Here is a 22,552-nt window from a genome sequence, read left to right as displayed (position 1 = left end):
GAGATATTAACACTATTCATATAGAGATTATTTATACAAAAACTATCTATCGATCGACAACCTCTGACAAATTTGAAAGGTGGAAAGAAATGAAGGGGATGATTCTGATACACGCATCACATACTCATCTCTGATAGATAACAAATCAAGCTACTGTTATTAAATTGCAATTTGGCTGTATTTTGTTTCCATGGTATTTGCACTTTATAAGAATATTAGATTTAATTTGGCCAGCTGATAACATATGAATAGTTAATGGTTTATAAATATGGTTGAAGAGCTCTGTGTGTAGATTGGCTTTGCCATCCGGAGATTACTTGTTGTCATTGGGCTGTGCCATATCAAGGTTATGCAATCATTGTGTACTGACTGACTCCTAGCAGCAACAAGCAAATGTTTTTGTTTTTCCAATTAATATAAAATTGTTACATTTGATATTTTGCCTGTGATAAATGAAGTGTTTTTTTTTTTTTAACTAAAATAATATTTTATGAAATGTGACATGTCTTGAGTCTTTCTAAGGTCTGCCAAACTACTTTTTAGGCTTTAGTTAGGATCATTAATTAAATGATGAATTATAAACACAACAGATGCTTAGAAGCTGGACTAAACAGGGTTTTCTTGGAATTTCTGATTCTAGATTTACTATTTCTTCCCTTTTTCTTAAATGTCTATTTCTGTGCTCAGAGAATTACTGGCAGTCAACTTGACTGCTGAGTAACTGCACTTACACATTTACAAAGGATTCTGCGTGATTAATTCTGAAAAAGATGGCATTTTCTCCCATTTATTTCTATGAGTGAAGATTGGTTAAAGACAAATATGTGTACACATTGTAAACCACTCATTCAATGAAGACGACATTAAATTCACTGAAGAAACGTTAGCTAACCTCTGAGGATCTTTCATAACTCCAAACCCTTTGTTCTTTTCCTAGTGTAATGCTTCTGTTTTCAGATAATACAGATCCTGTATTGCCTTTATGACAATTCTATGGACCAAGAAAATTGTCCCGCCTCGGTATACTTACCATTGGTATACATGGAGAGAGACTACGTTGCGTCATAGGGTGCTTTTGTTGTCAATCAAGAGCAGTCACAATGGGCTGGTGGGGGAGACACGGTGGGATTTGACAGGTGAGATGAGTTTAGTTCACGAATACCTAACTGTTTCCTATGTAGCACAGTTCATGGGCAATAGGGATTGACGCGGTTGTCATATTTATTTGAAAACATGAAGATGAGCGATTCCGTTTCGCTCTAGTTGTACTAATATGCCGATTCTGAAAAGGGGAGTAAGCGTAGCAGCTTGCTAGCCAGCCAGCCAGCCATCGACTCAAGCAAGGTAGCCATTGCATTGTTTGGGTTGCTAAAGTGGTTAGCTAGCTAGCGAGCTAACGTTAGCTAGTAACTGATTCGAGCTAGCTATTCGCATCCTATTCAAGTAAACGGATTAGTTAGATGGTTAATAAATTAATTTCGCTTGCTAATACTGCTTTTAATTTGTGCTTGTTTTGTTTGATATCCAGCTAGTTAGATAAGGCGTTTAGTCTTGCCTGGGACGCCAGCCAATTCATCGCCGGTGTACTCTTGCAATCGCCAGGGACGCTCTCCTGGGATGCTGTTACGGTGAGTTTAAAACGATAATGTCTCTGTCGAGAGAGTGGAAAGCTTGCTGGCTGGTCTTGTATTAACTAGCTAAAGTGAGTTTATTTTTTTTGGTAACACCCTTTGTCTAATATTTCCAAAGTGTTACAGCCGCCTGCATTTCTATTCAAGCCGTTGATTTAAGGAAAGACCGCTTAAGACCCCTTTGTTTTCACGACTGGTGCTGTACGTCAGGTAGCCAAATTGAAAACGGATTCAGTTAACTTCACATTCCTCAACACTTGTCTTGTTAAGTTATTTCTTACTAAACATCAATTGTGCGTGTGCTTGTAGTCTCGGTCAGTGGTGCCCATACCATCGTCACTTTTCCCAAAAAGAATGTCATGGTTCTAACGATTAACTTAACCATAAGATACTTATGGACAACTGGGCCCAGCCGTGTTGAATTTAGTCACCGACCTGATCAATTACTTCCGTTGGTCTTGACATAGTGTCTAGTCGAGACAATCCTGCACCAAGAACAGGGGTGCCTTGCCTTTGTGTTGGCCCTAAGAATTGTCAGATAAAACCACAACAAATCACATTTCTCTAGTAGTTCACTTCACATGTTGCCAATCTCAAGTTGTTCGATATATTTTAAAAGGAAACATGTTGTCACACAACATACAGTATGGAGCTGTGTGTTTGATACCATAGACTCCTGATGGCTTTACATAACAGCTGATAAGCTTTAACTAAGTAGAGTATACAGCAGCCAAGAGCTGTGGCTGGAGCCTTGTGGCCCGCTGCATTTTCATGAAGGCTCTTATGAAGATTTGCCCTTGTCTACTGTACTTTCTTGATTTTAAACTATTGCTGGCATAGGCATTAAGAGGTGTCCAACAGTTCTGTTCCAAGCTACCAGTACGGGGGTTTATGAGTACCCTTTTTACGTGTGCCTAATAAAAAATAAAATAAATGCACAGTGAACTGTCCACCTACAAGAAATGTAGGTGGACAGTTAAGTATATTAGAATGACTGAAGCCTGAGTCTCTACATTTGTGTCTTTTGTGCGTGCCTATATTGAAATTCCATGTCGTAAAATATTTAGGTGGGTAAGTACTGCGGGTGCACTGTAAGACTGCTTGCAGCAGCTCACTTATAAGTACTGTGGCTTGACCAAATGAGTACAGTTTGCATTGATTTCTGGGTGATATCTGCCCTGCTGCTGATGGCAAATGTTTTCCTTCTGAAGGACCCTTCCCTCATGTACTGTATGTGAACATTAGAAGAAGTTATGGTTAAGCAGCAATGATTAAAAACATTGCGTCTAATGATGAAGTGCTCTGTTGCTGGTCTCATCAGATTGCCTGGAACCAGTTAGCCCTGTGCTAACATTACCAGATGGCACTGATTCATTCCTGTAAAAATAATTCTCATCAGACTATCTAAGGGGTGAACCTTTCTACATAGCAGTGCTGTTTCCTAATAGACGTCAGCTCGGCCATTACTACCATCTGAACTACCTATTTTGTTTTCCAAATGCTGTTTTCTGCTTCTCCATTATAAGCAGAGAAGCTTAGTCCTTGTACCTTTTAGGCCTAGATGTTTAATGTTGATTGTTTGTGTTGTCAGGGAAATACCGGTTTCCAGGTGCATGCTTTCCTTAACTGTCTAGTCCTTCACTGGGAAATTGGAAAGCGTTCTGTGAATTGGTCTGTCACGCTTGATTTTTCAGACACAACTTACTCAATGTTGACGTCTTGGGTGACTGATGGCTTTTTACACTGAATGGCCAAATGGTGGTGCCACACCAAGTGATTGACAATGCCAACTTTGAAAGGCCACTCCCCTCACCCATTTGGCCTAAACCCATGAATTAGTTCCTCCTCTTTACAAGGAACAAATGTCTGTTGTATTTACAAAGTACTTTATATTAAGCTATGGACAAAAATTCTAGGTTTTGCCTTTAGATTTTAGGAAAATTAAGTGATATTGACTACTGACTGCTACGCAAGTGGTATCGCAATGTTGTCTCTGGGTTGGAGTCCCCTGTATCATTACTCTTTTGGTACAGAATGATCAGTCAAGGAATTTTATTATAACAAAATATATAAATTATTGTCAAGACTCATTGCAAGAACATTAAAGAACACACAGCTGTATGACTTAACTTTTAAATTTTTTATCCCTTGATTTGTTTGACACTGTAGGGAAATGGGGCTCATATGCTGAAGTCTCACAAAACCCAATGTGAAATCTGATACCACTTGCACTCTTCTGACTAAATTTGGTACCGCAGTTTGTCAATTCTTAGAAGTCCCGCATGAGTTGGGTCTTGTTGACTGTTGTTTGTGAACTGTTATGACTCATGGTGTTGGTGAATAAGGAAGATTATGGCCAGACCACCTTAGATGTTGTAGACACGGCAGTTGTACTCACTCCCTGTGTTTTGTCTCTTTACCCAGACTGGGTCTTTCTGCATGATGCGCCCATGCCCATCACACTTTCCCTTCCCCTTGTCTTCGTCCCCCTCCCCATAAAGAGGTGGCCCTCCTGACCTCACCAAGATGGCGGACAGGAAGGAACCACCGATCTATAACGACGACAGCGTGGGGGCCTTCCAGTACAAGCTGCCGTTCTACGAGACCATGGAGCTGTTCATTGAAACCCTGACGGGAACCTGCTTTGAGCTTCGCGTTTCCCCCTTTGAGACAGTCATCTCTGTCAAGGCCAAAATCCAGAGGCTGGAAGGTACTGTAGGCAATCTTACTGATCTAATATGTATGGTTCTATACTCTACATCACTTCAACTGGATATATGCCCTCCCTACTTAACATTCTGGTGCAACCTAAACATTTTTACATTTAAAATAATCCACAAGGGATTATCTATTTATAAACTCACTACAATACTAATCCTGGCTGCCTGAAATAAGAAAATATAAAGGCACATGTTCATTTTCATCTTGTCACACAGATGTGCCAAGCAATACAAAATACAATTCTAAGCCAGTAAGTGGGATGGATAAAAATGTATTTCACTGCAAAGAATGGCTTTATGTTTCAGTAGTGCTTTAAATAGACACTACTGAACATGCCAGTGTGTTTAGTAGTAAACATCAGCCATACAGCTTGTCTGCTGGAATTTTTCATTTTCCCTGTATAGCCTAGTTTCTTTGTGTTATTGTCAGTTATCATAGATTATTATTAATATTGTTCAAAAATACATTTAGTCTGTGTTTCTGTTTCTGTGAGAGAAATGCATTAAAAAAATTTGCTGCCCAAAGCATTTTCTATGCATGAAAACCCATGAGGGCTGCTTGACAGAGCATGCCTCTTTACAGTGAAGAAGGATGGGAAGAGAGCACAGGCCAGGCCGGCCTCTACGCTGGTGTAGCATCATGTTGCCCTGGCCCACTCCAAGACCGGCCTCCCTCCAGCACTCATTGGGCCATCCATTGCATTTAGCATGGGGATAGGAGCTGGGAAGAGAAACTGGAAAGTCGTTTTGTATTGCACTGCCTTTGACAAAGCTTTGGTCCAGACTAGCACTCTATAGATTATAAGGTGTCGATTGGGAACGTTAGTGAGTCCTCTGTCATCAGGCAGAATGTTTGTAATTAAATTGTAGTGGACACATCTGCAATAGCATTGTTGAGGTGATGGACGTGGAGGTCTCTAGTTATACCCGTGTCTATTTATATATTTCAGTCAGTTTTACTCTGAAGTGCTTCTTGTACTGATCTTCCAGAAGTTGCATTAGCATTTAGAAAAACCTTCTTTCATAGATTTTGCCTCTGTTAAAATTTAACAAGCCGATGTTGCACTTAGTGTTCTAGAATGCAGGAATAAATAGGCTTACTGAATGCTGTGAGAACCTACGTTTCTTCCCGCCTTCATAAATCACAAGTTACAGTAATACAATCTGAACGCTATTAGGCCATAGTGATTGTATTGATCGACAGAGTTGATGAGATATGAACTCGGTAATGGCATGTGTTAGAAAACATTTCAAGCTCTGGGCATGTATCGATCATTTTATCGAATGATTTATGCGATTCTAAATGTAATCGTATACCCCTGCATTTTCATGATGCCATATGTGTAAAGCCCAGAATCCTGCGTTAATCTGGCCTGCCTTTGGATTGGACGTTGAATTGTGGTCAGTGTCTTGTAGTGTGTGCTACGTTCTTCAGGCGGAATTGATGTAGCAGCCTACTGGAGTGGGACAGCTCGTCCTAGTTATTGAATATAGATGTGTATGTGTATATAGATGTGCCAAATTGTGCTCTGGAGAATCCTTCTGGTCTCTTGGGTGCCCGTGAACTCAGTTGAGGTAGGAAGCCTAAAAGTTCCTTCTGGTGCTTCTGAATTCTGGTGTCGACTTCCTGGTCGAGTGAGCCGCATGATAGAACCAGAAAGGCATCGGATGTGCTTTGGAAGAGCCATTTTTGAGTCTGAGTCTGCTGAGGAGTTTCTGCAGTGGGGCAGGGCCTTAATCGTGAATTGGATCATGAGGTTGGGGATAAAAACAATAAAAAAACAATAAAAAATTGTCCATGTGCCAGGACCTCAGATATTTATTCCAGACTGTGTTGCCTTAGAGCCTACAAGTATCTGCTCCTACTTTGGCCTCAACTTAAACACAACAGGTAGCTTCAGGCGGTCTGTGAATGAGCTGAGTGATGTGGCCTGAAGAGCCTTGAAATAAAGGTTTGACATCCCAATGAGGATCTGCTTGAGAATTGTGCATATGTTTTTCCTGTAGGCCATGTCACATGGGCTGCAATAGGGGCTGAACCAGGAAGTGCAGGGGGGACTGGGGTTGTGTCAGTCTTAACTCTCTACTCTGGATTTCCCAAGTACCCTGATCAGTCCTAGTACGCTTGGTTGGGAATCGCTGTCATTGGACGACTGAATACGCACCCACTGGGCACTTTAACAAGGCATTGAAAGAACTGGGAGAGAAACACGGGGCATTCTATGCCATTAAAAACAAATTGAAGCGCATATTGAATTAATTGAATGGGTAATTAAACCAGTTGCACTCTAAGATTTCACTCAACAAGACAAACAGCCCATTGAAGCTTGACATGTAATATGATCAGTAGGATGATAATTAGGTGGGTGCTTATTTGTTTAATTTCCCTACTCGTGTTTGAACTGGTAATGTGTTCTCACACATGCCATTTTCCCTCATCCTGTAGCTATTAGGGTTGATTGCCTTGCTCAAGGTCTGAACAACAGGTTCTTTCATTGACTGGCCCAACTTGAGTTCCAGAACCTGGTCTACTAACATGGCCTACTAACATGGTCTACTAACCTGGCCTCCAGACATCAACACTCAGTCGGAATAAAGCGAGTGGTGTGACATGGGTGGTCCAATGGGCTGAAATGTACAACCGCAGTGTGGGTTTATCTTTCCCCACTTTACTGATAAATAAAGCATAAATAGAATAAGGGGAATGATCTGTCTGTCTGTCTGTTTGTGTCTGTCTGTCTGTTTGTGTCTGTCTGTCTGTTTGTGTCTGTCTGTCTGTTTGTGTCTGTCTGTCTGTTTGTGTCTGTCTGTCTGTTTGTCTGTCTGTTTGTCTGTCTGTTTGTCTGTCTGTTTGTCTGTCTGTTTGTCTGTCTGTTTGTCTGTCTGTTTGTCTGTCTGTTTGTCTGTCTGTTTGTCTGTCTGTTTGTGTGTGTGTCTGTCTGTTTGTGTGTGTGTCTGTTTGTGTGTGTGTCTGTCTGTTTGTGTGTGTGTGTGTCTGTCTGTCTGTCTGTCTGTCTGTCTGTCTGTCTGTCTGTCTGTCTGTCTGTCTGTCTGTGTCTTTCTATCTGTGCATGTGCAGGTATCCCTGTTGCCCAGCAGCACCTGATCTGGAACAGTTTGGAGCTGGAGGATGAATACAGTCTGCATGACTACAGGTGAGTTTGCTGAGGTCATGTTCATTTGGCATCATACTGAATGAAATGGGGACTAACCTGGACTTGTTCCATCAGCATATTTTTGTCTCATTTTGTTGCTATTGCAAAGTATTAATGTTTCCCATTGTTACTTAGGGAAACCAAGCCCATTCACATACCTTTTCATTTTACTTTTGGCCACTTGACTTTGATGTTGTAAATTGAGTTTTAGAAAAAATAAAATGGTTGGCTTGGCCGAGGACTTAGATAGAAATTAGATAGAATGTATTCACTACAAAGGTATCTCCAGGACCTAATATTAATAACTAAAGATTATAGAATTGGCATGTCATTGACATGTTTGGAGGGCTAGTCTAGCCCAGTTATGGGATGTCAAGTTTATTAGGTAAAGAACCACTCCACAGATTGCAAATTCTTGCTTGTTGCTTACTTTTCAACCTAATCGGCCCCCTGTTAGATTTAGTTTATTTGGATTATTAACCAAACATCTGTTTCAAGTATTAAAATGGAGAGTGCCATTTGTATAGAATGGTTGTTCTGATTGCCAGTCTTGTGCAGTAGTTCATTTTGAGTGCAGACTCACTGGGGTTCTGAATTTCTTTTATTTCCAGGTTGATATTTCCACGATTGTGTTCATCAAGCTACAAAACTACTCCCTACTCTTGTGTGAAAGAAATAAAAAGCAGTTTTTGTGCTGCTAATGAACTCCACTAGGCCTAGTAGATCCAGGTAGCTGTGGGGCGATGTGGTGAGAGCTTCACCAAGCAGTGATTCCATTCTGAACACTTGTCCCATCTGTGTGTCTGCAGCATCGCTGAGGGCTGTACTTTGAAACTGGTCCTGGCCATGCGTGGAGGACCCATCAACACCAGGAGAGGTAATGGGTTTTGGCCTTCACAGGTGTACAGCCATACGGACTCACATACAACACATTCATCTGTTAGTGGGTGTTGGAGTCCTGTAGTCTCTGAAGCAGTGTGGTCGTGTCCTGACAGTGGGACCCCCCTCGTGTCCTTAATGGACTCAGTGACTGGTTGGTTCTCTCTGACATTGTGCCCATGTAAGACTTGGTGGTTGACTGTGTCTTGCTCTCCCTCAGTGTCTGTGGAGGACCCAGTGAAGGAGATGGCTGAGCTGATGGAGGGAGGCAGGGAGGACGCCTGGGAGAAGAGCCTGCCTAGCAACAAGCAGGTCACCTTCCTGGTGTACCGAAAGGGAGATCAGCTCAACTTCTTCCGGGTTGTTGACCGAGGGGATGGAACTCTGACCCCTGTCTCAGAATCACACAGGTGTGTAGGTTCCCCTTCAAAGTGCATTTATCCCAATCTTAAACTTTTTCTGCTCAGGATTCACTTTAGATATTTTTGTTCCCGGGGACCAAGCTCACAAAACACGCAAGTATGTATAAATACTGTTACATGGTATTGCCTTTATACCTAATAAATATGCACGGCAGACTAGTTCCTAAATCAGTTGTACAATTCTAAATTAGGGTACAGATGAAGAAGAACAGGCCTACTGTGTACATCTCACTACAGAGATGATTGTTGAATACATTCCAATGACTCGTGTCATTCTGAGCTGGAATAAAATGAGTACATTTTCAACACACTCTTATCAACAAGTTTGGTTTCTTGTTCTGTATTGGTTCTATTTTGCATGCAAACAAGGTGGTTGCTTAAGAGAAACTCCCAATAGGTAATTCTAGACAATCTTAATATCCAGAGCGGATAACAATAGTGCCTTAACTTTTGTTCACTTCTACTAGTACCTTAATTCTGCTTGTCGTCACCTGTTATAAAATGACAAATAACTGTTCCACTATACAAGCACTGTTTACTGAAGCATCCTTCCTTGTTCTGAAATTACCCCCTGGATTTACTGTCATGCTGTGAATGTCTTGACAGAACGTGTTGTTTTAATCTGCTCCTTTTGAGAGATTCATTACTAAGCACTTCTCTGGAAACAATACATTGCGTATGCTCCATTTGAAACCAGTAGAAAGAAACTAAGTGCTGTGTTCGCGTTTCATGACAATTGAGCAGATCTCCAAGCAAGGCCTGACTTCAAGTCAGAACTTGTCCGGGTGCTTGAGTCCATTTAGTGACAGTGTGAGTGAAGGCAGCCTGCCTCTCTGGGCCACAGTGCTTAGCGTGGGTCACCGAGTCTCCTGAGCCTGAACAGGCAGAGGGAAGGATCTGGTTACGTGCTTGGCCAAATCAGAATTTTAAATAATCAGGCGTTCCCTCCAACACGTCCTGACCCACTGTCAGCGGGCTGGGTTGACCAACGTGACAGATGACCCAGCCAACTGTCACCATGCTGTGACCCACACTCATCACAGCAGACTGTAATTCCCCAGGAACCGGAGCAACAAAGCACCCTCCTGTGGGATTCCTGCTCTCACTAGGGTTAGGCTCAGTGACTCGCATACATCTGATTAATTTTTAAGGTGTATTTGCACAATCTTCAGAATGCACATTGCACATCTCTGGAGTTTCCGTTTGCCGGTCGAGCTCGTCTCCTGAAGTTGCGGTTGGAGCATACCGTATTAAAACGTGAGGATGTCCATGACCTGAGTTTCTGTTGTGCACAGCATTGCAGTACCATGTACTTTGTGTCCAGATGTTGATTTCTTCCCTCATTAAAGGCATTTCTATGTTAGTCTTTAAGTTAGCTAGCCATCTGGTGGTGTAGACTCATGGGAATGTGTGTAGCAGATAAGTACATGGGTAGACAAAAGATACTACCTCACACTATCTGTGCTTGGAAGTGTAATAATTTGAATCAAATGTTTTGGTCAGAGTTGTTCACCAATCTTCTGCCAGGTGATGGTGTCTGACCAAAATGTTGCATTTTATGAAAATGTCTGCCCATGTTTTCTTCCTAAGTTGTTATGGTCATTGTTTTCTTGGGGTTTGTTCCAGTGGTGGGTCCGTTTACAATGTGTACACAGAAGAGGAAGACGCTGAGGGCTTGACTTTGGGCCAGCCAAGTCTGGAGAACTCGATTACCATGAACAAGATGAAGCTGCTCAAAGCCAAGATGGAGGACATGAACATTAACAAGAAGGTGAATTTCTTTTGACATCTCCATCTTCATCTTGATTTCATCTGTACGTATCAACAAAGCTGTGATGAAATTGTAATCATTATTGTCCACATTTCATTGGTAAAACAAAATATTCAGAAAACAAGCCTGTCTCATAATTCTGTCTCGCTTTGCTCAAGCTGATCCTCTTCTACATGCTGTATGACACTCTCTCTCTGCCCACCAGCCTAAGAAGTCTGCCAAGTTGAAACCTCTGCCCCCTGTCGTCCCCCGGCCCTGCTCCAGCTCTGTGGCCCCCCCTGCTCCCCGACATCACCGCCTCCTCCGCGTCCTCCCCCCGATCAGCCAACCAAATCTTCCATCCTCACACTTGCCTCCAGTCAGGGACCAGGGATCTGTGACCCCTCCCACTGCCTCCACCTCCACCCAGCTGTCCGTTAGCCGCAGGGCTCCGTCTTATTACTCCTCCTCCTCGTCTTGTTACATGCTGCAGGAGGAGGAGCCGTGGGAGGCCAGCCCTAAGTCCACCCGGCCCCCTCCCAAAGTGTCCAGGCTTGACATTGGCAATGCTAGGCTCATGAGGGACTGTGTGTACCCGCAGCTCCCCGCTCTTTCCAGCAGGGGGCAGTCTGAGGGAGCCGTGGAACCGCCCGACCCCAGAGGAGAGGCACTGGGGTTGCTGGAAGAGGCTGCCGGCCTCCTGGAGCCCACGCCGCCTGGAGCTCTGTGCGGAGACCTGCTCTCAGATCCCCTCAGCCTGGACATCTCTACCCAGCCAGAGATGGGTCTGGGTGGGTTCGATGGGCTAGGAGCCCTTGGGGCTGGAGCAGAGCACCAGCTCCCCTCCACCTCCTCTCTACTCTCTCAAGCTGTGGGGATGAACTCTTTAAACAACTGGGCGATGGGTGGCTCTGATATGTTAGCTTGCAAAGGTGAGAGGGCCCAGTTGCTAGGCAATGCCCTTCATCGTATACCCGACTCTCCATCTCCCTCCTCATCTTCCCCATCTATTAAACGAAGAATACCACAACCCTTTGAGTTTACCGGCTCCACCACATCTCCCCTAGCACCAAACCCCGCCAGCACCTTCTCCCACCCCCCCACTCTCCTGCCCTCTCCTCCTATCCCCCCCTGTCCTCCGCGCGGCTCTCATATGTGCAGTGTCAAGGTCGAAACCCCTGGCAAGTGGCCGGAGATAATCAGTAAAAGCGAGGCGAGGGACATCACCAAGCTAGCCAACCAGGCCTGTAAGGAACCTCTTGGGTCCCTCAGCAACACAGAGCTCCTGGCCTCCTTGTCCTCCAGGACGGCAGGCAGTTCTACAGAAGGCGCGGGTCAGAGCCTGGGTCTTGGTTTGGGCCGGCTAGGTTCCCCCGCCCTCCCAGCCGACATGCAGATGCTCGAGGAGGACCTGATTCGACAGATGTCCCCACTTCAGAGAGTGTCTGGCTCCCACATGGTGAGTACTGAGGACAGACCTGGGAGAGGCAGGGAAATGGCTTATGTTCTGTCCACAAAGCCAGGAGTCAGATGAGTAAATGGCTAAATTGGAACATTTCCAACCTGCTTGCCGTCTTTGACCATTGTTTGAAACACCCTCTTGTTGTTCCAGTCGTCCCACAGCCTGGGACCAGTTGGAGGTTCTGCTTCAGTAAGGCGACTAGGTGAGTGGGACAACTCGGAAAACCCCCCAGACATACATCCTCAGGGCAAATCAACCTTTTAATGTATACATGCACGAGCAGGGTTTATCTGGAATCCTTCCCCTTTGAAACAGACACATGCTTAAAAGTAGAATAAAATTCCACAGTTGGTTAAAAGTGGAATAGAACGGGACTATATATCCTGTACTGATGCTCTGAATTCTAAATGAATTAATATAACATCACCAGGCAACTTCATCGATGTCACTTGTGTGAATGATATTGATGCCTAGCTGGGCAAACTATTCTTCCTATCTGGGTTTGACGGATTGCGAGCTAATGCCGAATTTTCACACCAAAATCCTGGATTATTTTTATCGATATGCAGTAGGTTGATAACTATCGAGTCTTGTAACAGACATTTCAAACAACATTACCAGCTAATGTGCATTTAAGAATTTGCACGATTGTGAAAGGGCATTTTTAAATGGGATTATTACGTCTTCATCCAACTCGAGTGGCATGTTCTCTGTGAAACAGTGTCTCATTAGGATCTATGGGAATTGATATGCGAAAAGTTCCAAATGTATTTTCTGCTGTAACGGGGCCTGTCTAATACGTGATTTACAGTATACTGATTAGTATTGTAGTAATGACATGCCTACTTTAAAATGTTCTGTCCTGCTAATTTCTGCAGAATTTCTTTCTCAGCCTATTGCTTAGGAACGCATAGATGTCTACCTGACATAGAATGTACTTGGCCTTTGCACAGACGTAAGCCAATTAATGCAAATTCAAGATGTCTGATTGTTGTTCTTCACCCTCCATGGCGGAGCTTCTGAAAGTAATTTGTCAAATCACACAGGCAGTTGTTTTCACATCCATTGCAAATGGATTCCAAAAGTCATTTACTCTAATCCAGTTCCCTTTCTCCACTCCTTTGTAAACCTCACCTTGGTGTCAAAAAAGCTGATCCCATATCTCCAGTGGAAATGTCAAAACCAGGCCACATGAACACATCTACCTTGCGTGATAAGCCATAAGCTCATTACTGATGTAAGCGGTTGAGAAACAACGTTCTAGTTGTCCTATGGTGGTTCAGTATATAACTGCAGCTCCAACCAGCCAGGCGGAGACAGGCGGAGACAGGCGGAGACAGGCGGAGACAGGCGGAGACAGGCGGAGACAGGCGGAGGAGGGCGATAAATGTGGAACCTGCCCTGAACCAAATTCAATGCGTAGCCAGTGTGATTCATACAGGAGATTATGTATCGTCGGGATGTTTCTTGAAATGTAATTCCAGATTTGGTCATTCCACACAAAACTGAGATTAGTCACCTGCGAGCTAGATCTCACCTGGGATCTGAAGTTCAACTACATAATGTCTTTTAATGCGTGTTGGATACCTGACCGAATCTCGGGTAGTCTGATTAAACATGTTTTGTGATCTAAGCTGGTGATAGTTGTAACATGTGCATGTATATACATTGTGTGTAGCTGTATGTATATATATATGTACATACAGCTATGGAAAAAAATTTGACCACTGCACCTTTTTCTTTCCTTTCCAAACCTTTTTGAAAAGGAAGGTTTTGAGTGAGGAACGGAAGGTTTAAAAGTAAGAGACCAATGCAAATTGAACGCTTCTGTTCCTCACTCAAAAATTTTTGGAAAGGAAAGAAAAAGCCACAGTTGTCTGTAATCGCGGGTCGTCTGACATGGATTAGTGTACATCCATGAATACCGTTAGTCTATAGTATACATCATAATGCTACCCTGCAAACTGTTTTCCTGGTGTCTCGGGCTGGGCACCCCCCCCGCGACACGCGGGCACCCCCCCACCTGCGACACGCGCCCCCCCCCCCCCCCCGCAACACGCGGCATCAGGAACAACTCTCTAACCAACCCTGTGGCAGTCTAAGACACCCACTGACAGAGTTACTATTCAGTGAGGCCCAGAGATGTGCCCATAAGAAAAGGCAATTCCCTCCGCATGCACACACATGTATCCAGTGACAGAGCCACTACCTGCTTTGTAAGCTGCGTCATGTCTGTGTGCATTGCAGGCCTGCTTTGTTTGCACCAAGACACACAACATGCGTTAGTCCATTAGGACTTCCAACTCACCATTGCGGTACAGTTGGTCTTTTGTCCACAGTGATGCCAACCACTCTCTTTCCGTACAATGGTGTTTTTTTTAAAGCCGTTGCCACATGTCCTTGTTTCTGAAAAAAAGCGACATTCCCGGTTGAAATGTACTGGGCCATGCCCCTGCCTTTTCTCCTGGATGGTGGTGGAATGCCCTTTTGGTTTAAAAAGAAAAATCCATTGGCTCCTCCATAATTGACCACAAAGGGCATACGATCAACTGCATTGAATGGTCCCTGTGAGGCTGGCTGCAGGTTGACATGGGGACAGGATCCCCACAGGTCCTGTAGGACCGTCAGGAACGGGAATGTGGGATGAAAACCTCACAGGGATGGGCAGCGCAGGAATAGTTTGGCCTTTTCATATCATGCATATAAAACAAAACATGGATACTGATTTCCCCCTTTAACTGGCGCCAGCTGTTTTCACTTTATTTTTATCAGGAAACATTGATTGATGCAAATTGCATAAATGGAGCTTGAGTTTTAATTGGTTTACTAGTATTCATACTTGGCGGCGTTTTAACGGAATAGCAAACTTTATATACATTTTAGGGATGTGACAAACCGGTTTTTCCGTAACATTTTAATTGTTTAACACGTTGGGTTTTTTCATCTTGAACACACAGCAGTCTAATACCCTTATGTTGTAGCAGACAATGCATGTTGTATGAGCTGTGCAGGGTAATTGGCTATCACATAAAATATTAACCACAATACAGCTGCTGTGTAAGAGGCAGGGACATGAAAGGAGACATTAATGTACACACACACACCCTCTAGACCATACGCAATGCAGTGAGCCAAGGACAGGCTTGGCATAGATTTGAGATTGGCTACATTGCTGTCGTACTACATAGATCACTAATCTACAAGTGTCCTTCCATGCCAAATAACTACTTATTATGTAGTCGTGATTAGCAAGTGTGTGTACGTCTTGAACAGTTCATTGTAACGTGGAGGCTATTTGAGTACATAATTTAGTGGAACAGTATATCACAGCAGATTAGCGAGAGGACACAACTCTGTCTAGTCTCATGGTCTATTACATGGGTGGGAGGTTAGCCTGCCTGTTGTCACACTAACCTCCAATTTATCTGTCCTATTATGCCTGGACCTCTTTTTTTAATTTTTTTTTACGTTTCTTTTATTTCTCTTACTCTTTTTTTTTTTTGTAGATTTCTTTGTCCGTTTGTCTATCTGACTCTCATTATCCGTGTCCATAAGCCATATCAGCACTCCTTTTTGAGTGAACAAGTGCGTTCATATGTGTGATTGTTGTGGGCTGAGAGTGGCATGAGTGTCAATGGTTATTAGCTGTGAAAGAGAACAGTGATTTTTTTTCACAGCATGCGTATGAGTGTGAAATTATCACCTTTGAAAATTCATGTTTAACAGCTTATATGATTATATTCCCAGGGATAGCTTTTATTAGCTATTTCTTTTTAAACATGTTTTGTGTTTAAGCTGGTAATAGTTGTTGGGGGTGTGTGTGTGTGTGTGTGTGTGTGTGTGTGTGTGTGTGTGTGTACAGCTCTGGAATTTTGTTTTACCACTGCACCTTTTTCTTTCCTTTCCAAAAAGTTGAAAAGGAAGGTTTTGAGTGAGGAACAGAAGGTTTAAAATTAAGACCAATGCAAATTGAATGCTTCTGTTCCTCACTAAAAACTTTCCTTTTCAACTTTTCTGGAAAGGAAAGAAAAAGGCACAGTGCTCTCATTATTTTTTCCAGAGCTGTATATATGTTCTAATTTCCCTCACTAAACCCAAGGGATTACATTCATAAGGGATAACAGCCTTTTGTGTTGCCTTTGTTAGGAAAGTAAAATATTTGAGTGAAATCATTAGTCTTTAATGCTGTCTCAGTACCAGACCTGACCGATAACGGTTTGATGTTAGACTGCGTTCTTGGCTTCCACTGTTCATTTGATTACTCTGTGAACTGATGACTTCTTCCCTGGAAGTTAAACACCGCTGTCCTGTTTTCTTGTCTTTTCTAGGCACCTCAACATTTCATCTGCCTCCAGTTAAGACCCCGCTGACCATTAAAAAGAAGAGCTCTAAACACTGCTTCCTCTGTGGCAAGAAGACTGGCCTGGCCACCAGCTATGAGTGCAGGTAGACTGGACCTCTGTCCCCTGACCATTCTGTCTCTCTCGTAGTGTTCCCAGTAGTACAATAACAATAGTAAAACGTCCTATGTATCCAGAAGAAGCAAGTAGCCTAGCATTTGACCAGTAACCAAATGATTGCTAGATGGAATCCCTGAGCTGGAGAAGGCAGTTAACTCTTATTGCTCCCCAAGCGCTCATTGCTGCCGCCCCCCACCCACCTCTCGAATTCCGAGGGGTTGAGTTTAATGCAGAAGCTAAGTCTTGGTTGGGCCTTCCCCTTTAATTATTCCCCCTTGCGAAAATACAGAGAGAGAACCATAGAAGGTCCCGAACACACGATGCGGTGTTGCAGGTGAGCATGAGCTTAGTTTGGATCCAACTGATCCAATCTTTTGTTTGCTGTGGAAAAGGAGATGAATGGGACTTAAAAGAAATGTCCATGCGTAACCAATGGGATTTATATGTTTTCAAAATGGATATCTACCGGCCGAGTTTTGTGGTTTGGTATTTTTATATGGTTGACAATATAGTTATTTGCCTCCTTTTGGTGTATGTCTGTTTTCTGCGCTAATGGTGAAATGTGTTTATTTTCAATTTGAATAGATTTTTATAGGAAGGGATTTTAAGAGACAGACAATTTTTAAGTGTTCAACTACAATCTACACATGGAGACCATAGTTGGCAGGCAGATGGGTAGATTTAGTAAGGAAATGTAATATTTGGCGGTCCAAGTGAATAACGTTGCCAAACCCAGACTAGGGCTTTTCTGTCATCAACCTGTATTCTATGTTCCCGCTGAAGTCACAATCACCCAGACCCCAGGAGCAGTTCCCTCGTAATCACTGCTGCTCCTCTCCACGCTGCAGCGCTCCTTTCCTTCCTTAGGGCCCACTGTGTGGTTCTGATGCAACCTGGTGTAACTAGGCCTGGATTATTTTCTCAAAACACCATCTGATGTTAGTCATTCTGTTTAAAAGATTAGCTAGATCTAACTGTGGTAGGGTTTCGTGTGTGTGTGTGTGTGTGTGTGTGTGTGTGTGTGTGTGTGTGTGTGTGTGTGTGTGTGTGTGTGTGTGTGTGTGTGTGTGTGTGTGTGTGTGTGTGTGTGTGTGTGTGTGTGTGTGTGTGTGTGTGTGTGTGTGTGTGGCTGGCTGGCTGGCTGGCTGGCTGGCTGGCTGGCTGGCTGGCTGGCTGGCTGGCTGGCTGGCTGGCTGGCTGGCTGGCTGGCTGGCTGGCTGGCTGGCTGGCTGGCTGGCTGGCTGGCTGGCTGGCTGGCTGGCTGGCTGGCTGGCTGGCTGGCTGGCTGGCTGGCTGGCTGGCTGGCTGGCTGGCTGGCTGGCTGGCTGGCTGGCTGGCTGGCTGCTGGCTGGCTGGCTGGCTGGCTGGCTGGCTGGCTGGCTGGCTGGCTGGCTGGCTGGCTGGCTGGCTGGCTGGCTGGCTGGCTGGCTGGCTGGCTGGCTGGCTGGCTGGCTGGCTGGCTGGCTGGCTGGCTGGCTGGCTGGCTGGCTGGCTGGCTGGCTGGCTGGCTGGCTGGCTGGCTGGCTGGCTGGCTGGCTGGCTGGCTGGCTGGCTTTCTGTTAGCCGGTAATTGCCTGCTTTTGGACGGTTTAAAATTCATTTAGACTACACATGAAATTGTTGCCCGTCTGTGCTCCCAGGCGGTCTAAGGCACTGTTTCATAATGCCTGTAATGAAGAGCCTACCAGGAGGATGTCTTCCATATGGACAGGTTTTAATATTTGTACCGGAGGAAGCTAACAGCCCCTGATGGTTAGTCTGAGTGGAGAGAAGATGCAGGCTGTGTAGCTAATGTTTTGGTTCTAAAAGGATATCTCCATCAATGGTTCATTTTGAGCATTGTGTAGTGTTGGTCACACCAAGTCCCCAGGTAGAGTTACAGAAGTGTGTATTAATACTGCTGTATAATTTATTATAGACAGTAGGTTCAACGAATGACTAAAACGAGCCACAAGGAAAAACTATGAATCTTAAAGTCAGTGAAGAGTTAGTCACTATCTACACTGCCTACAATGTCTAGAGTTTCCACTGCTATTAGTCAGCAGATTTATAAGGGCCCCACCAGCCAAGAGAAAGGCGGTGATGTTGTACAGGTGATACAGCCTAATGGCCCTGAAGTGACACGCAGCATGCCTGAACTAAGACGTCCAGGAGAGGAAGTGACACGCAGCATGCCTGAACTAAGACGTCCAGGAGAGGAAGTGACACGCAGCATGCCTGAACTAAGACGTCCAGGAGAGGAAGTGACACGCATCATGCTGCCATGGAGGGAGAATGTCGGGGGGGGGCACTAGTTTAAATGACTGGCGACTTATCTTAATGAGCAGCCTGGGTACAAACCCTGTTGACTTAACCAGTTTATATGAATATTTCTTTGAATAGCATGTCTTAAATGTCAAAGTCCGGAGTCAGATTTTATTAATGGAAACTTTGCCCTAAGTGCCTCAATGATGTCTCTTCTTGATGGAAACAGATCTCAAAGTCAAGCCAGCCAAAAGCAAATGCGATTGGCTGTTTTGCTTTCCATCCGCCCGTTTCTTTCTACACAGATGATGAAGATGGACCACCCATGTTGTGAGATCATGTAAAAGAGATGAGTAGAGGATACCTGCAGTGGCAGTCCTGGCCTACTCCTGGCCTACTGTCTGTGTTTGTCCCGTTGGGGCTTAAAGGGAGCATTGGAGAGTTCTAACGACTTTCAACGCTGTGCTTCTGACCTTTCCTCTTGCTGCCTAGCACAAACCAGCGCACGCAAGTGTCTCAAATAACATGTGCAAATGTTTGCCCTGATTGTGCTGTTAAATGACAATCCAAAATAATGATAATACCTGTTTGCCTTTTCCTCGGTTGTACTCTCAGGTGTGGTAACAACTTCTGTGCTAGCCACCGCTACGCCGAGACCCACGACTGCACGTTCGACTACAAGAGTGCAGGCCGCCGCTTCCTCCAGGAAACCAATCCGATTGTCAGCGCTCCCAAGCTGCCCAAGATCTGAGTCCCCCTCCATACTGTTTCTTCTTTTAGTGAAGAGACCGGGGGACTATTCACCTGAATGATTATAAAGGATGGAACTTGATTACCACTGTGTGCTTTTTAATCACTGAGTTTGACTTAATGACGTCAAAACGCCAAGTGTGAACAAAATGGAGAGCAGAGAATATCAGCACACAGATTCTAGTAGGAAGATGAGAATCCTTCATCCACTGTAACCTTTGACCTGTTACCATATACCATATCAGAAAGTATTGCATGTACATAGGTAGTTTTTAAAGCAGATGTCTATGTCTATTTCACATGTTTAAACAGAAGTGCACAACTCCAAGCCTGTAACGTTATATCCTTCTCTCTTTTTGGGGTTGTTTCTTTGTTTTTCTGATTGAATGATTGTTTCTTAAATAAGACTGCAGATCATGTTCTCATGTGACAAGTCTTTTGAGAGATGCACTTTAGGATGATCATATTTATATATCAATGTGTGAGGGCAGCTCTTGCATTTGTGTCCGTAATGAAGTGTTTTTATGTTGTCTTACCGTCTGTTGTCATGTTTTTATATCCAGCCCCCCCAACCCACTCCCCCTTCTCCCTCTCCACCATGGGCACATGCACTGTGGCATTATTCTCAAGCCTTTCAATAATTGATTTGAGTGTGAACTTTATTTTAACAATTAGCTTTGATGGATGTGCGAGTCGTTTGTTGGTTATACTCCATATATCTGTCAGACCTGCTCTGTGGTAGCGGAGGGGAGTGCATATAGAATTTGTGATCGCCATAAAAAAGGATTTTGTATGATTTTATTTTTTATTGCACAGCTGTTGTTGCAGAAAACCTAACAGTAACTATATTGGTGGGAAGGGATAATCTAATAAAATGTTTGTGTTTTCATACATGTTGGAATTAATAGTACATTTCTTTGTGATGAAATAGTGTCATTTGTCTGAATGTAAGATGCTCTGGGTGAATTCGTATTGTAGAGCAGCAGTAATATTCTAAACAAAAGTACATTTATTCACATGACAATACGCAAGGAGTATAAATGGGTCATTCTGTGAAAATGGTGGCTGTTGAACTTTTAACTCAAATTGGTGCAAAAAGTTATTTTTTTAATAATAAATCAGCATAAATTACCGCTTAATGTATTAAAATAATTGTATTCAATAAATACGAAAATGCTTGCCCTGCATTACTCACATTTCCTTTGCCTCTTACTGTAAACTGCATTGACACACAGCGGTCAGGGAACACGTGGAAATGGTTTGAGGGAATGGTTGTAGAAATGGCAGTAAAGAGGATGGGTGTTTATAAAAGCACTTTGTGACACCTGCTTATGTGAAATGGCTTTATAAAATAAATTTGATTTCATAAAGATGGTGTGGGTCTGTTGAAAGAAATCAAACGCAAACAACGTACACTGACCTAAAGTAGATCATCCTACCACCTGCCTGGTGTGGCATATCAAGATGCTGACTGTTTAACATAATGATCATTACACAGGTGTGATGGGGACGATAAAAGGCCCCTATACTGCACTGTTACACGTGTAGTTTGGTCACACAATGCCATATATGTCTCAATATTTTAGGGAGTACTCAATTGGCAGATAGACCGTAAGGAAGTACACCAGTGTCACAGAACTTAATCATTTCTCAATAACCTCTTTCAACCTTGTTTTTGAGAATGTGGGCGTATTTCCAACCTGCCTCAGATCACATAGAACCACGCAGCCCAGGACCTCGACATCTGACTTTTCCCTTTGGAGGAGATTGGGTTCATCTTGGATACTGAGTGGGATCAAAGTCAAGGGGTCTCAGGATTTGTGCTCTTCTCTGGCTGTCAACAACGGCATGAGAGATTTAAAAAGGAGAAAGAAAACAGTTGTGAACCGGTATTTTCTGGTTGATATTCAGAATAAAAACGATGCACAACGTTCCTAGTAATTTGGGGAAGAAAACAAAAGCAAACTGAAATACCAATAATTTTCATCTGTTTCCATTTACTATAAAATACCACCATTAAACCCCTGCTTTAATTAGAAGTACTCTAACTCATCATAAACAATTATACTTGTGTGCCATCAGTATTAACTTGTCTACAACAAAAATGAAAATATAAACCTTACATCAATATATTTTGCCCATCCAGAATTGAATCTTAAAACATACTGCTCCAAACAATCGTTTTGCACTGTTATTCAGCTATAAGAATTATTGCCAGTAGCCGTGGTTGAGAGTAGATTTATTTTTTTCTGACTGATAGAGGGCTTTGGGTTTCTATGCTTGCCTACCTATTATTTAGTATGATCTCTGTGGACCTAGCAGGCTTAGTAAAGGTTTTTCCATTGAATTTCCATCATGTTGTAATACCTTGTAGTGAGGCATAAAAGCAACCCATAATGATGTTTTCAAATAATCAATTTAAAAGGCTCTTCTGTTGGATTTGTAAATGAGACCTAATAGTCTTACTTAGCCCCGTTGAAATAAAGGTTTATTTAAAAGCATGCGGTTGCCAGTCTTTAACTGCTAATAATTAGCTTGATGACTGCATCCTAAACTAAAAGAATAAGTGTCCTTGAGGTGGATTACTGTGGTTATTACATTACATGAACATTATCAGTGACATAACCCCCCCCCCAACCATATGTATATTGTTTAACAGGTTTGTCATTGTTATTAAATAAATAAATACATAAAATGGAATATTAATAGATAATAAAAACACCAAGGAAGACCCACGCAGTGGCTATATGAAAGTTTTCTATAATGCTTAATCTAGGGCTTAGCCCACACCTCCTGAGTACCAGGCTCTAAAGACTCGTTGCTGCCAATGTCCAAAGTCCTCCTGGCTGTGTTGCAGATCAAGACGATACCTGACGATTCCAGCTGCCAGTCTAATACCCCCCCACAGAAGACTTCTCTAGAATACCTGCAGAAGCTACGCCAAAAACAAAAACAGGATGGCTGGATAACAGTTAGCGACAGAGTTTTAGATATTGGTCTTGTTGACAATAGAGAAAATTATGAACATGCACTAAAGTGATAGCTGGAAGGAAATGCAGATGGAAAAGGATCCAGGGAA

General features: G+C 43.4%; 1 protein-coding gene across 3 annotated transcripts; it reads left to right on the top strand.

The window, feature by feature from the left end:
• The first annotated feature begins 1,025 nt into the window (after positions 1-1,025).
• Positions 1,026-20,652, top strand: zfand4 (zinc finger, AN1-type domain 4). Of its 3 annotated transcripts, none has more exons than XM_020047574.2 (11): positions 1,026-1,136; positions 1,529-1,628; positions 4,133-4,341; positions 7,431-7,506; positions 8,316-8,383; positions 8,606-8,795; positions 10,434-10,578; positions 10,784-12,016; positions 12,170-12,221; positions 16,348-16,465; positions 19,339-20,652. In XM_020047574.2, the coding sequence occupies exons 2-11, from the start codon at positions 1,618-1,620 to the stop codon at positions 19,472-19,474; spliced, it is 2,238 nt and encodes a 745-aa protein (XP_019903133.2). In that variant the 5' UTR covers positions 1,026-1,136; positions 1,529-1,617; the 3' UTR covers positions 19,475-20,652. The 3 variants fall into 3 exon arrangements, with proteins under 3 accessions (XP_019903133.2, XP_010868308.2, XP_019903134.2); XM_010870006.4 differs by having other exon boundaries at positions 4,056-4,341; XM_020047575.2 differs by lacking the exon at positions 1,026-1,136 and adding an exon at positions 1,143-1,344.
• The last annotated feature ends 1,900 nt before the right edge of the window (positions 20,653-22,552 follow it).

The sequence above is a fragment of the Esox lucius genome, chromosome 6, assembly GCF_011004845.1.
Source record: "Esox lucius isolate fEsoLuc1 chromosome 6, fEsoLuc1.pri, whole genome shotgun sequence".
NCBI classification, from domain to species: domain Eukaryota; kingdom Metazoa; phylum Chordata; class Actinopteri; order Esociformes; family Esocidae; genus Esox; species Esox lucius.
The sequence above is the reverse complement of the archived record's forward strand: the minus strand, read 5'-3'. Positions and strand labels throughout refer to the sequence as shown.

Excerpts from the sequence above, each read along its gene's own strand:
- zfand4 (XM_020047574.2), top strand. Across the intron at positions 8,796-10,433 it reads CCTGTCTCAGAATCACACAG|TGGTGGGTCCGTTTACAATG; the intron begins GTGTGTAGGTTC and ends GGTTTGTTCCAG. Across the intron at positions 16,466-19,338 it reads GCCACCAGCTATGAGTGCAG|GTGTGGTAACAACTTCTGTG; the intron begins GTAGACTGGACC and ends TTGTACTCTCAG.